The following is a 13,858-nucleotide window of genomic DNA, read 5'->3' as shown; positions in this document are numbered from 1 at the left end:
ATAATCAAATTATTTTGATTAAAAAAATAATATAAAATTCTTAGCAGCCATGCATTATTATTATTAAAATAATTTATAAAATATAATAATAATACTTTAATTTTTTTTTCAATTCACCCACCATTAGCTGGTGTGACGCAAAACTTTTGGACGCAGTTCACATCATTCTCCTGTTCCACTAACCACATACCAGAACAACCCATCTTAAAAAGACTCTCATTATGTTTGGCCCGACCACCTGACACAGATTTCACAATTATACGATCACGCCCGTCGTCTCCTCCCCCAGACGGCCCTTTATTATTCAAAGGCTCAGTTCATCTCCCCAACGGACCCCGTTCAGTTCAAGCAATTTCACCTAAATAATTCAAGGGTTTCATGAGAACGGGCTCTACCCTCATCAGCGCTGGATAGTTTAACTCGTCCCAGTGGGACCAAGTGTCCGGTATAAGTGGCGAATCAAAGAGACGCCTCTTGTGGCAGATGGGGCCTGCCGGGCACGTTTTGCTCTCCAAATGGCCCCAGATTGTCCCCATTCATAATTAAGCAGCCGTTAAAGAGCACTTCATGAAATATAGGATCGGTAAGATCTCCCTCTGGCTAAACGGACAGATCTAATGACATTCCTCAGGCACAAACCTCGGCTTATTATGTGTTTATTTGCTCATCTATCTGCTTAACCAGTGTAATCAAACCAGCTTTATGTGTTGCTCAAGTTACTGTGGGTTTAATTACTATTTTTGTCATCTACATGAAAACCAAACCTCATGCACGTATAATGAAAGTCTATGAGACGAGACACTGCAGGAGGCTTCATTTACCCCTCATACTTGTGCTGATCGATCAAACTACATCAAAAGATGTAAACGAACAAGATTACATAAGATTGTTTGGCTGATTAATATTTTGCATATCTGAGCATATGATTCTGACATATTATTCTGTCAAGGTTTGATTTGTGTTTTCAACAGAGCGAGACATTATGGAGCTAAAAAATCATTAGCATGATGGCATTTTTCATTAAGCGGTTGGTCAATGCAGCACTTCATTCACATAAAGCAGTGGTTTTTAATTAATGGGCCACAAATTTGCCATTATATACACACAGTATATATATAGTAATAAAAAGATAATGTGAGATATTCCTTATATATTTTTTATAATTAATTAATACATTATCATAATGTATTACTTATAATAAATAATTATAAATTATACATTTTACAAATAATCACATTTAAATAATAATAAAATGTAAAAAAAAAAAAATATATATATTTATAATTATATATATATATATATAATAAACAAAAAATTCAAATACGGGAATAAATCACACAAAGCATTGGTTCACAATTTTTGTAAACAGCATGAAATAATCAAAATTAGTGCTCCTCGATGTCTAATGTAAAACCTTGATCCTGAAGCAAAACCACGTGAGAACTACCGCTATAAAGGAATAAAGTCAAACAAAGTTGGATGGAATGAAGCAGAACAAGATCGGACGTTCGAATCAATCTCATCTATACCGTTTCCTCTCAGTCAATGCAAAAGCACGGATCCGCTCGGCATATAATAAACAAAACATTCAAATACGGGAATAAATCACACAAAGCATTGGTTCACAATTTTTGTAAACAGCATGAAATAATCAAAATTAGTGCTCCTCGATGTCTAATGTAAAACCTTGATCCTGAAGCAAAACCACGTGAGAACTACCGCTATAAAGGAATAAAGTCAAACAAAGTTGGATGGAATGAAGCAGAACAAGATCGGACGTTCGAATCAATCTCATCTATACCGTTTCCTCTCAGTCAATGCAAAAGCACGGATCCGCTCGGCACACATGGTGGCCAGAAATATGAAGATGTCAGAGCGATGACAGAGCACTATGTCATAACCTTTCCCTTCATCTCACTGCTTTAATCTCACTTCAGAGTGACGGGCTGGCTAGTCTGTCTCCAATTCTCTTTTCTCTGTCTGTCGCCTCCTTTCAACCTTTGCTGAGCTCTGAATTTCTCTAATAACTAAAATCCCATCCCTCATATTAAATATCACTCAAAAAGAAAAAAGAAATGGCCAGTGATCCGTTCAGTCTTATCCTTAAGTCCTGTCCGGAAGAGAGCATCGTGTGCTGTCAAATGAGATGGTTTTCCATGAAGGAGCTCTTTTGGAGGGTTAAAGCGATGGGCACATTACATTAGTGGCTCTGATCAGCGTGAGACGTGTTCCTGTGGCTGTATGTGACAGCAGAATGATGAAGAGCTGATGAGTCATTTCCTCTCCACTCATGGATTTTTATAAGGCCCGACCGAGAACATGAGAACGGAGCGCACAGATCATTTCATTCCAGTCTAACAACCAATCAGAGTGACCTGAAGAAACCCTAAGGACTTCCATTAGAGACAAACTCATAATAAGTTCAGAATAACTGACTAAAACTAGATATTCTGAAGACAAGTGTGGCATCTGGCCATGCAAGAGTCACCGCTGTGATGCTAGGTTGTTCTGTGTAGCTTCTAAAGTGTTTTGGGTGGTTGTTAGGGCATTGCGAGGATATTCTGGGTGGTTTCTAAGGTGTTGCGTTACTAGGGTCATCTGGATGGTTGCTAGGGCATTGCTAGGATGTTTTGGGTGGTTGCTAAGGCGCTCTGGGTGGTTTCTAGGGTGTTGCATTGCTAGGGTGATATCGATGTTTGCTAGGGCATTGCTAGGATGTTCTGGGTGGTTGCTAAGGCGCTCTGGGTGGTTTCTAGGGTGTTGCATTGCTAGGGTGTTCTGGGAGGTTGGTAGGGTCTTCTGGGTGGTTGCTAGGGCATTGCAAGCGTGTTGTGGGTGGTTGCTAAGGCACTCTAGGTGGTTTTGAGGGTGTTACGTTACTAGCGTGATTTGGGTGGTTGCTCTGACATTGCTAGAGCATTCAGGGTGGTTGCTATGGTGTTCTGGGTGGTCGCTAGGGTGTTGCATTGCTATGGTATTTGGGGTGTTTGCTCTGGAATTGCTAGGGCATTCAGGGTGGTTGCTAGGGCATTCTGAGTGGTTGCTAGGGAGTCCTGGGTGGCTGCCAGGACATTGCTAAGGCATTCTGGGTGGTTGCTAAGGCATTCTAGATGATTGCTAGGACATTGCTAGAGTGCTCTAGGTTGTTGCTAGTTGGCAACTGTTAGGGTGTACTAGTTTGTTGCAGGGTGTTCTGGGTGGTTTCTAGGGCATTGGTAGGGTGTTTTGGGTTGCTGCTAGGGTGTTCTGGGTGGTTCCTATGGCGCTGCAAGGATTGTTCTAGGTCGTTGCTAGGGCATTGCTTGGGCATTCTGGGTAGTTGCTAAGGCTTTCTGGGTGGTTACTAAGGCATTTACATACTAGGGTGTTCTGGGTGGTTGCTAGGACATTGCTAGATTGTTCTTGGTGGATCTAGGGCGTTACAGGTGGTTGCTAGGGTGTTCTTGGTGGTTGCTATGGCATTGTGTATGGTTACTATGTGGCAAGTTAAAATAGTCACTAAGTGTTTGATTTTGGAATTATGGGATTCTTTAATGTTTTATTGTCCACCAGGTCAAAATTGTTACGTTGTAATAGTGTTAGTGATTTGAACAATCTCCTACCACAAAATATGAACACATTAATAGTAATTCAACTTAAAAAGAACAACTAATGAACAGTACATGCACACACACAAAGCTCTGTAAGGATATGAGTGAGGTCCTTGTCGTGGTGGTCTATGGCGGTCTGAAGCTGGTCTTCCAGGTAATGCAGTCGCTCACTGATGAGTTCACAGTGCTCCGTCAGCTCTGTCGTCTCTTCACACAGATCCTGAGACACAAAAACACACCCATTAAACCCGCAAAACACCCACTGCTGCTCACACACATCTCTAGCTGCTCAAGTATGGCGCTAATATGCTGGTAAAATGGTTATTTGCACACATCCGGCACCAAAATGTGTGTCATTTTTACAGCAATATGCAATATGCCACTAAAATACATGGATGGAAAACAGTCAGAAGTTAAAACAACATTCAGCAGATGTTTTCACAGCATTCATGATTTTAAATATGTGTGAATCTGTTCTTTCTGCTTTTCATATGCTAGAAAAAGCTCTGATGGAGATTAAAATTATACAAATATAAGAAGTGTTTTAAGGGTGTAGAAAGAGCCAGGTTAGTTTAAAATCAAGTTGGAACACAGCAAACTGGATTTCTGAAAGCAAAATTGGAAACAAAATTCCATTGACTAATGAGATTTCAGAACTGATTTGTATCCTTAACTAAAACTATTAAAATCATTTAAATTGAAATGCCATTGTTAGCTGAAAGCTAACATGAAATAAAATATAGATATTAGATTAAAAACTTAAATACTTGAAAAACATTGCAACTAGTTTCTATTGAAGTACTAAAATTAAAGCTAAATATACTAGCGTGTGTTAACTGGGTCATTCATGAAAACAGTGAAACAATCCATAATCTCAATTTGCAAATATTAAAGCAGAGAAGTATAAATGATGACGTTAATCCGCCAGTGACTGTGAGGTCAGACGTGAGCGTGGCTGTCGGCTCCTCTTCCTCTCATCTGAGTCCTGAACCGACAGCGTGTTCCTCCGCGGCGTGCTAATGACTTCACCCAACAGTTTAGCGCCAGCCAGGTAAGTGGGACAGGTCCGTCGGCTCCGTCCCAATTCCATCAAAGCGTGATTCACTGTTTTTCTGAGTCAGAGAGCATCTTGAGGTGGTCGACTGACTCCGGTCCGCTCGTTTCTCTCAGGAACGGCCTTGTGTCGCTTTAATGAGGTCTGCGGTCTATTCTTAGACCCCCCACACCAGCTAATGAAACACCTTTTATAGACGCTAACATCACACTGCGGGTGAATTAAAACACTTTTGAATGAGGCTGGAGTCTCCAGGGACACATTCGGGAAAAACAGCCGCACCAAACGGCCGGAGCGATACAGCTATTGAGGCGTAATGATAATCACGCCTACCGATAATCACAGTATGTTCTTAAAGGTCACCGCGATCGCTTTATTGCGTTTAAAAGGACGCAGTCTGCATATAGACTGCAAAAACTGTACCTTTGTGATAATCATGAGAGGCATATTACTACAAAAATCCTTCACAAAGGGAAGATTAGTATAAATCTGATCGTATCAAATGCACTGTTCCCACTTAAGAAGACATTTGCAGGCTATTTAAAGTGAGGTTTGAGCCTTAGACAACATCTTACGGCACCATCCGGGTTATTATCATTAACTAGAGCTAAAACTATTAAAAAACATTTTTTGTTAAATGAAAGGAAGTTAAAATCAAATAAAATATAAATATACGATGAAAAACGTGCAAATGTAAATTAAACTAAAACTGAAATAAAAATAAATGAAACCAAAATAGTAATATTTAAAATTATAATAATAATAATAAAAATGACAAAATTACTAAACATTAAACTAACATAAAAACTGAACCTATAATAGTATAATTATGAATATAGAAGCTTAAGAAAAGGAGAATATAAAACCTAAAGTCCTAAAACCTACTGAGCCCTCTACCTAGACAACAATCTAGATTTAACTAAACCAATTAAAAACATTTTTGTTAATTGAAATAAAGCTGAAATAAAATAAAATATAAATAAGTAGATGAAAAACATAAACTGATAACATACTGAGCTAAAATCTGAACTAAAACTAAAACTGAAAAAAAAAAATTAAACATAAATAGTAAAATAAAAAGAATAAATATAAATTGGATATAAATAGTTCCGTAATATTAAAACAACTAATAAAAATATCAAAAGCACATAACAAAAATTACTAAAAATTCAACTAAAATTAAAATGAAAACTGAAAATATAAAAAAGCTCATTCAAAATATTACTAAAAACTATAATAGTATATCAATAAGTATGACTATAAAAGCTTAAGAAATGGAGAATATAAAACTCTCCCTACCTAGACAACATCTAATGGCACCATCTGGGTTATCATTAACTAAAACTAAAACTATTTAAAAATTCTGTTTCTTGAAATAAAGCTGAAATAAAATAAAATACAAATATTAGATGTAAAAAAATTAGAAATGTTGCCTTGGCAACTAACTGAAATAAGCTTGAGTTGTAGCACTAAAATTACTAAAACTGAAATAAAAATAAATTAAACCTAAATAAAATATATTAAAATCAAATGAAAATGTCTAAAACACAGAACAAAAAAGACAAAAAAAGACTACAAATTAAAATGAAAACAATACATATATACATCTTATAATAGATGTAATTAATACAAAAATGTGGACCAATCCATCAAACTCCACTGGAATCAATTGTGATTCAAGTTGCTGTCTATAAAGAGCATTTAAAATAAGAACTGATGATCATTTCCAATAATATCTGATACTTTAAGATTTTGCTATAAAACATAAACCACTAAAAAGACCTAAAATGTGTGAAGAGACTATATTATTCATTCTCTACTGCTGTAACAAAGGCTTTTTCTTGGTCCAGACACAATACTGACCTCTACCTTATCTGTTAAAGTTCATTAAAGAACCAGTCAAACTATATCAGACTGATAGCAATGGATTGACAAACAAAGTTCTTTCCTGTGAGAGATATTTCCTATTGAAATTCCTATTGGTATTTGTAATTGATTTGCTACTTGTGTCAGTGACGTCTCTAAGCACTCATCGATAGTTTTGGTCTGTTATTCTGGTTCCTGGTTCAGAAAGACTGTAATTTTTAAATGTTTATGTCTGCTGTAACTCTGGTCTCGCTTTGAGGAGGCACTGCTGACACAAACGCTGCACTGAATGGATGGATTGATGGACTGGTTATCGATTGAACATTGTTCACACAGTCAGGTGCTGAAGTTCAAGTATTGACGGAGAGGTCAGGGTGGCTTTAATTAAAATCCCTGCTCATGCAAACCCCACTACAGGCTTGATTTGTCCATTTCCCACAATGCAATGCTGTAGGTATTATGCAAAAGCCATCAACCAGCATGTTGCTTTCTAATGCTGATTGTGAGACCGACCTGCATTAACTCAAGGTCATTATAGTTAGCTAAAACTAAACTAAAACAACATAAAACCATTATTTATATCATTACTTGAAATAAAATAAATGTTAACTCACATAATATAATATATATATTTTTTTTTTTTTAGCTTGTTGCCCGAGGGAACATTCCTCATTTTTGTTTAGTTTAACTTTAAGTACTAAAACTAATACATAATAATTAATAACTAATAAAACTAAGATAAACTAAAACTAATAAATACAAATTAATACAAACTATACAGATACTAAAAACATTTTTGTTAATTGAATTAAAGCTGAAGTAAAATAAAATTGTCAGATTAAAAACATAAACTGAAAACATTAAAACAGAACTAAAACTAAAACTTAAGTAAAAATAAATTAAAACAAAATAAGAAAAAAAATTAAATTAAACCTAAATAGTCAAATTAATAAAAATAAATGAAATATACATAGTAATATATAAAAAAAATGTTAAAAGCACATAGCAAAATTATAAAAAATTAAACTAAACAAAATTAGAAATGATGCCTTGGCAATTAACTGAAATAAGTTGAAGTACTAAAATTACGAACTGGAAATAAATAAAAACTAAAGCCGAAATAAAAATAAATGAAACCTAAATAGTAAAATAAAAAAGAATGAATACAAATTAAGCAAAAATAGTAATATAAAAAAATACTAATACTAATAAAAATGTTAAAAGCACATTACAAAATTATATTAAAAAACCATTAGAAATGATGCCTTGGTAAATGACTAAAATAAGTTAAAGCACTAAAATTATGAACTGGAAATTAAAAAAAATAATAATAATCTGAAATACAAATAAATAGTAATATAAAAAAAAGACAAAAACACACAACAAAATTTCAAAAACCTTTAAAATTAAACAGAAAATATCAAAATAAAATCTGATTCAAAATATTAACAAAAACTATAATATCATATAAATGATATTAAAATAGAACTGCTTTAATTCTGTCATAATGCAGTCCATTTTATGACGGGGTTAAAATGACTGTTGTAAGATCAGAGATAAAGACAATAAACTCGTCATTTACTTTCTCTAATGTTATTCCGAGCACATGATTTTCTTTCTCTCACAAAAGTGAATAAAAAAGGCGTTGTCACGGTCAAAGAATGACAAGATGTACAATAAACAAAGCCCACACTTCAAGTATATTCTTAAGTCAAATGATGACATTGTGTGATAGGATCGAAATGTAAATGATGAGAGAACTTCTTTTTTTTTCATCTGAACTTTAAAGACACATTTTTAACATCGGATTCCTGTAAACACAGCAGCCGTCGCTCACCTCAGGAGACGCGTCCTCCAAACAGAAGAGAAACTCCTCTAATTTCTGCAAGACACAGGAGGACCAATGAGTCACTTTAGCTGAAGATTAAAACAAAACTATAAACCTCATCTATTATTAAAAAGCACTCAGCGCACTGACATTACGGGAAGTGTGCAATAACTCGTCATTACGGCTGACAAGAAGCACAATAACTGAACGGGTTCGGCCCATCTGTGTGGGTAATGATTGCATTCAGGAGTTGTGTGCTAAAGCAGACAATGATTAGCACACAGTGGCAGATCTATTAGTTTAACTCCAGCTGATGGAAGCCGACCTCAGAAAAAACTGATTACAGCTTCATGTCTCATGGATTTAGATTTAAATGACATAATACTAATTATCATCTCCTGTTTTAAAGCAATATTAAAGTGCCCATGGTTGGGCCGAGACCACTGCCTCTTTTATTAGATTCTGACCTGGCTTAAAATCATATTTAGCTTGTCAAAAAGTCAATGGTTTATTGCTAAAGCAATATTATCATTATATATATATATATATATACTGTATATTAGTAAATTAAAGTAAATATTGTTAAAAATATCTATTTTCTAGATATTAGAATAGTATTAGTTAGTAATAGTATAGTTAATAGATACTATTATTATTTAATTATATTAGTGTTTAGTATTTAATAGCATTTACTATAATACATACATGTGCAAATGTGTCAAATAGCATAAATACTATTAATACTACTAATAATTATTATTATTAATATAATATAACAAAATAATTATATATATCTATTATTATTATTATAAGTACTACTAACTATAATTTACTATAATTATACTATACTATACTGTAATTATTTATGCTATTCGAACACACTTGCACTTACATATATAATTATAAATTATTTAATAATAATAATAATAATAAACTGCTTTTATTATATTCACATTGTTTAGGTTTGTTAGACAAATATGACACATATATAGCATAAATAATGTGCTGTGTAGGCTATGCGAGAACAGATTTAATGAGGATCAAACCGGAGAGATGAAGAGCAGCGAGTGGGAGATGAGAGAGAAGAGGAAAACAGCATCACCTCACCTTCAGAGTCCTGCAGGAGTGTTAGGAAGAGTGGCTGATCTTCAACAGACAAAAGACACAAAGAGAGAGAAGACACAGAGACAACAGAGCCCTGCTGAGCTGGAAGATATTAGAACGACTTAGAGAAAGTTCTGAACAAGAAGGGCAGCGAAGGAAGAAGAACAGAGTGGAAATTAGAGTCATTCAGCAAATAGATGGTTTTTATGGAAACGGAGGGAGCCGAAGGAACAGGGTTTTTATTTTTAGTTTCTCATTTCGTGAGTCTTTCATAAAGCACAAGATGTATTCCAGTGTGAGACTCATCAGTGCTGTACTCATCAGGTTCAAATCGGTCAAAGATGACACACACACATATATGTAAAACTGTCAAAAGTATATAAAATATGCATATTATTACACTAACAAAAAGTATCACGTTTTTTATCAAGTACCATTGATCATCAGGCTTTTGAGGAGCGCTTGTTTCCAGAAGCTTTACTTTCACTGTTCCTCAGCGGAGGAATGATCTTCACAAGCCTCCAGAACATCTCATATCTTTTGAGCAACATTTATTTGTTCATCTCTCAATCAGCATTGGATTGCATTGCATTATGTTTTGATCATGCACTAAGCATTTAAATATCATCTTACTAATTGGAGATATAGAATGACGACTGATATTTATATAATTTTATGTAAGTTATCTTTATGTAAAGATCTCACTGATTCACATTACAAGCATCAGAATTTCATCACTTTTTGTCCAAATTGCATATTTTTGGTCAGTTTGGACCTTTGAAATTTAGTTTTTTGTCCTTCATATTCTCACATTATGATACTATATGAGCCATAGAGGCCTGATGTATTAATTATGATACTCAACAAACAACAGATCTTTTTAGATTTTGTCTAAAGGTGAAATAAAACTTCCATTTTCAAACAGATTATTTCATTTCAGGCTTTACAGGGTTAATTCTACTCAATACTTCCTAAGTGTCCTATGCATTCAGTCGAAAAATTAAAAATGAAAGACGAACATTTTTAGACCATGAACATGTATTAAAGTAAATTTGGGGTTAATTTTGGTGATATTTAATGTGTTGGCTTTACCTTAGTGAACTCTGAGTGTTGGAGGTCGGCCTCGGGACACCAGCGGCCCCCTAGAGCGGTCAACATGGCGCAGTCCGCTTCCTCTTTACTGAACAGCAGGACATCGGAAGCCGATCCAGGGACGGAGGGCAGATCCTCAGTTTCGGAGATGCTGGATGTACGCTGATCGAGGCCTTTCAAGAGCAGATGACAAGCCTCCAAATCAGCCTCCCAAATGTGTTCCAGCACTGGACTTCCACAGCTACAGAGAGAAATACAACAAATAACACTTGCTTTGATGTTTTGCAATTATATGTAATAATATTCAGACACTTTAAGACTTAAGTGCACTGATACTTTATAGACAAATCTCTGGTTTAGAGGAACTGATGATACCTTAAGCGATCTGAACTACTGTCAAATCTGATATATCAAACTAATGGAGTCTTTCCATTAGTTAGTGCATTTTTATGAAAAAAAAAGGAGACTGAACTTGCATCAATGAAAAGGATTTATATTCATGAAATCAGACATTACTTCTTTGCTTGAAGCTTTGCAGCGCCTTTTAGCTGCATTCAAATAAATTCTAAAAGAACATACAACTACACTTTATAACTACAACTAAAGTTTATATATATATATATATAATAATTATATATATAATTTTAATATAATTTATATATTATAGAATTAATACTTTTATTTTGCAAGGATGCATTAAATTAATCAAAGGTGACACAACTTAATTTTCTCGTGATCTCGGCATAACAAAAGTTGTTCTTCAAGTTACACAACTGCACCAACAGGTGGCAGTATAGAACTGAATATAACTGATGGGGTGTTACTGTATATCCACTTTACTGTACGCGTTTGGGACAGAATAAGGACCTTCTTCGTGATCGCTATAATTTGTGCAGTATTGTTCATTACTGACATTTAATTAATTCATAAATGTTAAATGCTTGAATCAATATGATTATTTTGTGTGTTAAGTTCTTGCTAGATGCACGACTCACAGTTTCACCACTGCATTAGCGTTCCGTGTCATAAACTAACTTCTTATTAAAACCTAGGTTGACCATTACTGACATTTAATTCATTCATAAATGTTAAATGCTTGAATCAATATGACTATTTTGTGTATTAAGTTCTTGCTAGATGCATGAGTTTCACCAACGCGTTCTGTGTCATAAAATAACTGCTTATTAAAACCAAGGTTGACGTCACTGTATTCTGTTTGCACCTATATCTTTATTTTTGCATCTTTGAGGTACATGATTGTTAGTTAAGCGGGGATGTTGTGTTTATCTACAGTAGGACGCGCTTCAACGACTTATTTGTAATGTGCCTCTTTTTCTTATTTTTAATCTTTATTGTTAATCATTAAACGTATATTGATAAGAAATGTGATTTATATGTAAAGTGTATAGGCTTATTTAATTCAGTGATATTCTACAGTGTTGTAATCTTTTAGCAGCTCTAAAAGATTTTAGAATAGTTCTCTGCATCCTTCTGAAGGTGTTCTGCCTGTGTTTGCGGTGTTGCTTTGACCATTTAAACATGTTAATTACACAAACAAAATGTTTAGCGTACTGTCTCTGGAAATATAAACAGTGATTGATCAGCCTTTATTTATGTATTGTAGACATTATTACTAAGCGAAGCAAAATTTAAGTCGAGAAAATTAAGTCGTGATAACGAGAAAACAACTTTCGTTATGTTGTGATCACGAGAAAATTAAGTCGTGATAATGAGAAAACAACTTTTGTTATGTCGTGATCACGAGAAAACAAGAAAAATATTAATAATCCATGGCCTCTTAGGACTTCCATAGAAGAGACTTCTTTCAAAAACATAAAAAAATCTTACAGACCTCAAATGATTGAACAGTAGATTATAAAAAACTATTTCATGAGCTACTATTCAATCACAGCACAAAACATGATAGTTAATAGTTGTAAAATATCACGTTTCAGCACATTTGAGAGCTCTTTCAATGCTAGAAGGTATCAAATTTAATGCCATGTCATTAGTGGTGTTCGCTGGCAGATTAATAACATCTCAGACTTACATTGGAGGAGGAACCACAATAGGCTGGGTTGGACTCTTTTGGCTTCAACTTCATATTTTTTTCTATATAGAGGCACTAAAGCTCCCTGCTGTTTCATACAGTCCATGAAACTGTGAGAGCGCACAGAGAGGATGATAATTACGATCTTCACACCTGGGTCTCTAGAGACAGACAGCTTCCTAAAGCGATAACGGACAATGCCGTACCCTCCCCAGAAAGCCTGCTTTGCTCCTCCTGGTGGTTTCATTCAGCTGCCACACAAACCTACAAAGATTTATTTACATGTTTGTGTTTGGTTCATGCATCATGAAGAGCTGAGAGGGTAATATAAATGAGTATTAAGCTTAAGGATCTCTGCATGACTCACACTGGATTCCAATCAAATTTGACGTGTTAGAATGTTGCAAAAATGTTGGATTCCAATAAATTTTAACGTGTTAGAATGTTTCTAAAATGTTGGATTCCAATAGAATTTGACATGGTAGAATGTTGATAAAATGCTGGATTCCAATAGAATTTGATGTGTTAGAATGTTGCTAAAATGTTGGATTCCAATAGAATTTGACATGGTAGAATGTTGATAAAATGCTGGATTCCAATAGAATTTGATGTGTTAGAATGTTTCTAAAATGTTGGATTCCAATAGAATTTGACATGGTAGAATGTTGATAAAATGCTGGATTCCAATAGAATTTGACATGGTAGAATGTTGATAAAATGCTGGATTCCAATAGAATTTGACATGGTAGAATGTTGATAAAATGCTGGATTCCAATAGAATTTGACATGGTAGAATGTTGATAAAATGCTGGATTCCAATAGAATTTGACATGGTAGAATGTTGATAAAATGCTGGATTCCAATAGAATTTGACATGGTAGAATGTTGATAAAATGCTGGATTCCAATAGAATTTGATGTGTTAGAATGTTGCTAAAATGTTGGATTCCAGTTCATTTTGACATGTTAGAATGTTTCTAAAATGTTGGATTCCAATAGAATTTGACGTGTTAGAATGTTGCAAAAATGTTGGATTCCAATCAATTTTAACGTGTTAGAATGTTTCTAAAATGTTGGATTCCAATAGAATTTGACGTGTTAGAATGTTGCAAAAATGTTGGATTCCAATCAATTTTAACGTGTTAGAATGTTTCTAAAATGTTGGATTCCAATAGAATTTGAGGTGTTAGAATGTTGCTAAATTGTTGGATTCTAACAGAATTTGACATGCTAGAATGTTGCTAAAATGTTGGATTCCAATCAATTTTGGCGAGT

General features: G+C 34.4%; 1 protein-coding gene across 3 annotated transcripts in view; it reads right to left on the bottom strand.

The window, feature by feature from the left end:
• The window catches only part of disc1 (DISC1 scaffold protein), a 68,888-nt gene that overhangs the window by 1,533 nt on the left and 53,497 nt on the right, over nucleotides 1-13,858 (bottom strand). The window contains exons 11-13 of one of the 3 annotated variants that reach the window (XM_016458641.1): nucleotides 10,535-10,775; nucleotides 8,348-8,392; nucleotides 3,693-3,810 (exon numbers count right to left, since the gene is read on the bottom strand). In XM_016458641.1, coding sequence (XP_016314127.1) covers nucleotides 3,693-3,810; nucleotides 8,348-8,392; nucleotides 10,535-10,775 — 404 coding nt within the window. Of the gene's footprint in view, nucleotides 1-3,692; nucleotides 3,811-8,347; nucleotides 8,393-10,391; nucleotides 10,423-10,534; nucleotides 10,776-13,858 lie in introns of those variants that run through there. The other 2 variants (XM_016458650.1, XM_016458659.1) reach the window with 2 other exon arrangements.

This window comes from Sinocyclocheilus anshuiensis, unplaced genomic scaffold (genome assembly GCF_001515605.1).
Source record: "Sinocyclocheilus anshuiensis isolate Anshui unplaced genomic scaffold, SAMN03320099.WGS_v1.1 scaffold665, whole genome shotgun sequence".
NCBI classification, from domain to species: domain Eukaryota; kingdom Metazoa; phylum Chordata; class Actinopteri; order Cypriniformes; family Cyprinidae; genus Sinocyclocheilus; species Sinocyclocheilus anshuiensis.
The sequence above is the reverse complement of the archived record's forward strand: the minus strand, read 5'-3'. Positions and strand labels throughout refer to the sequence as shown.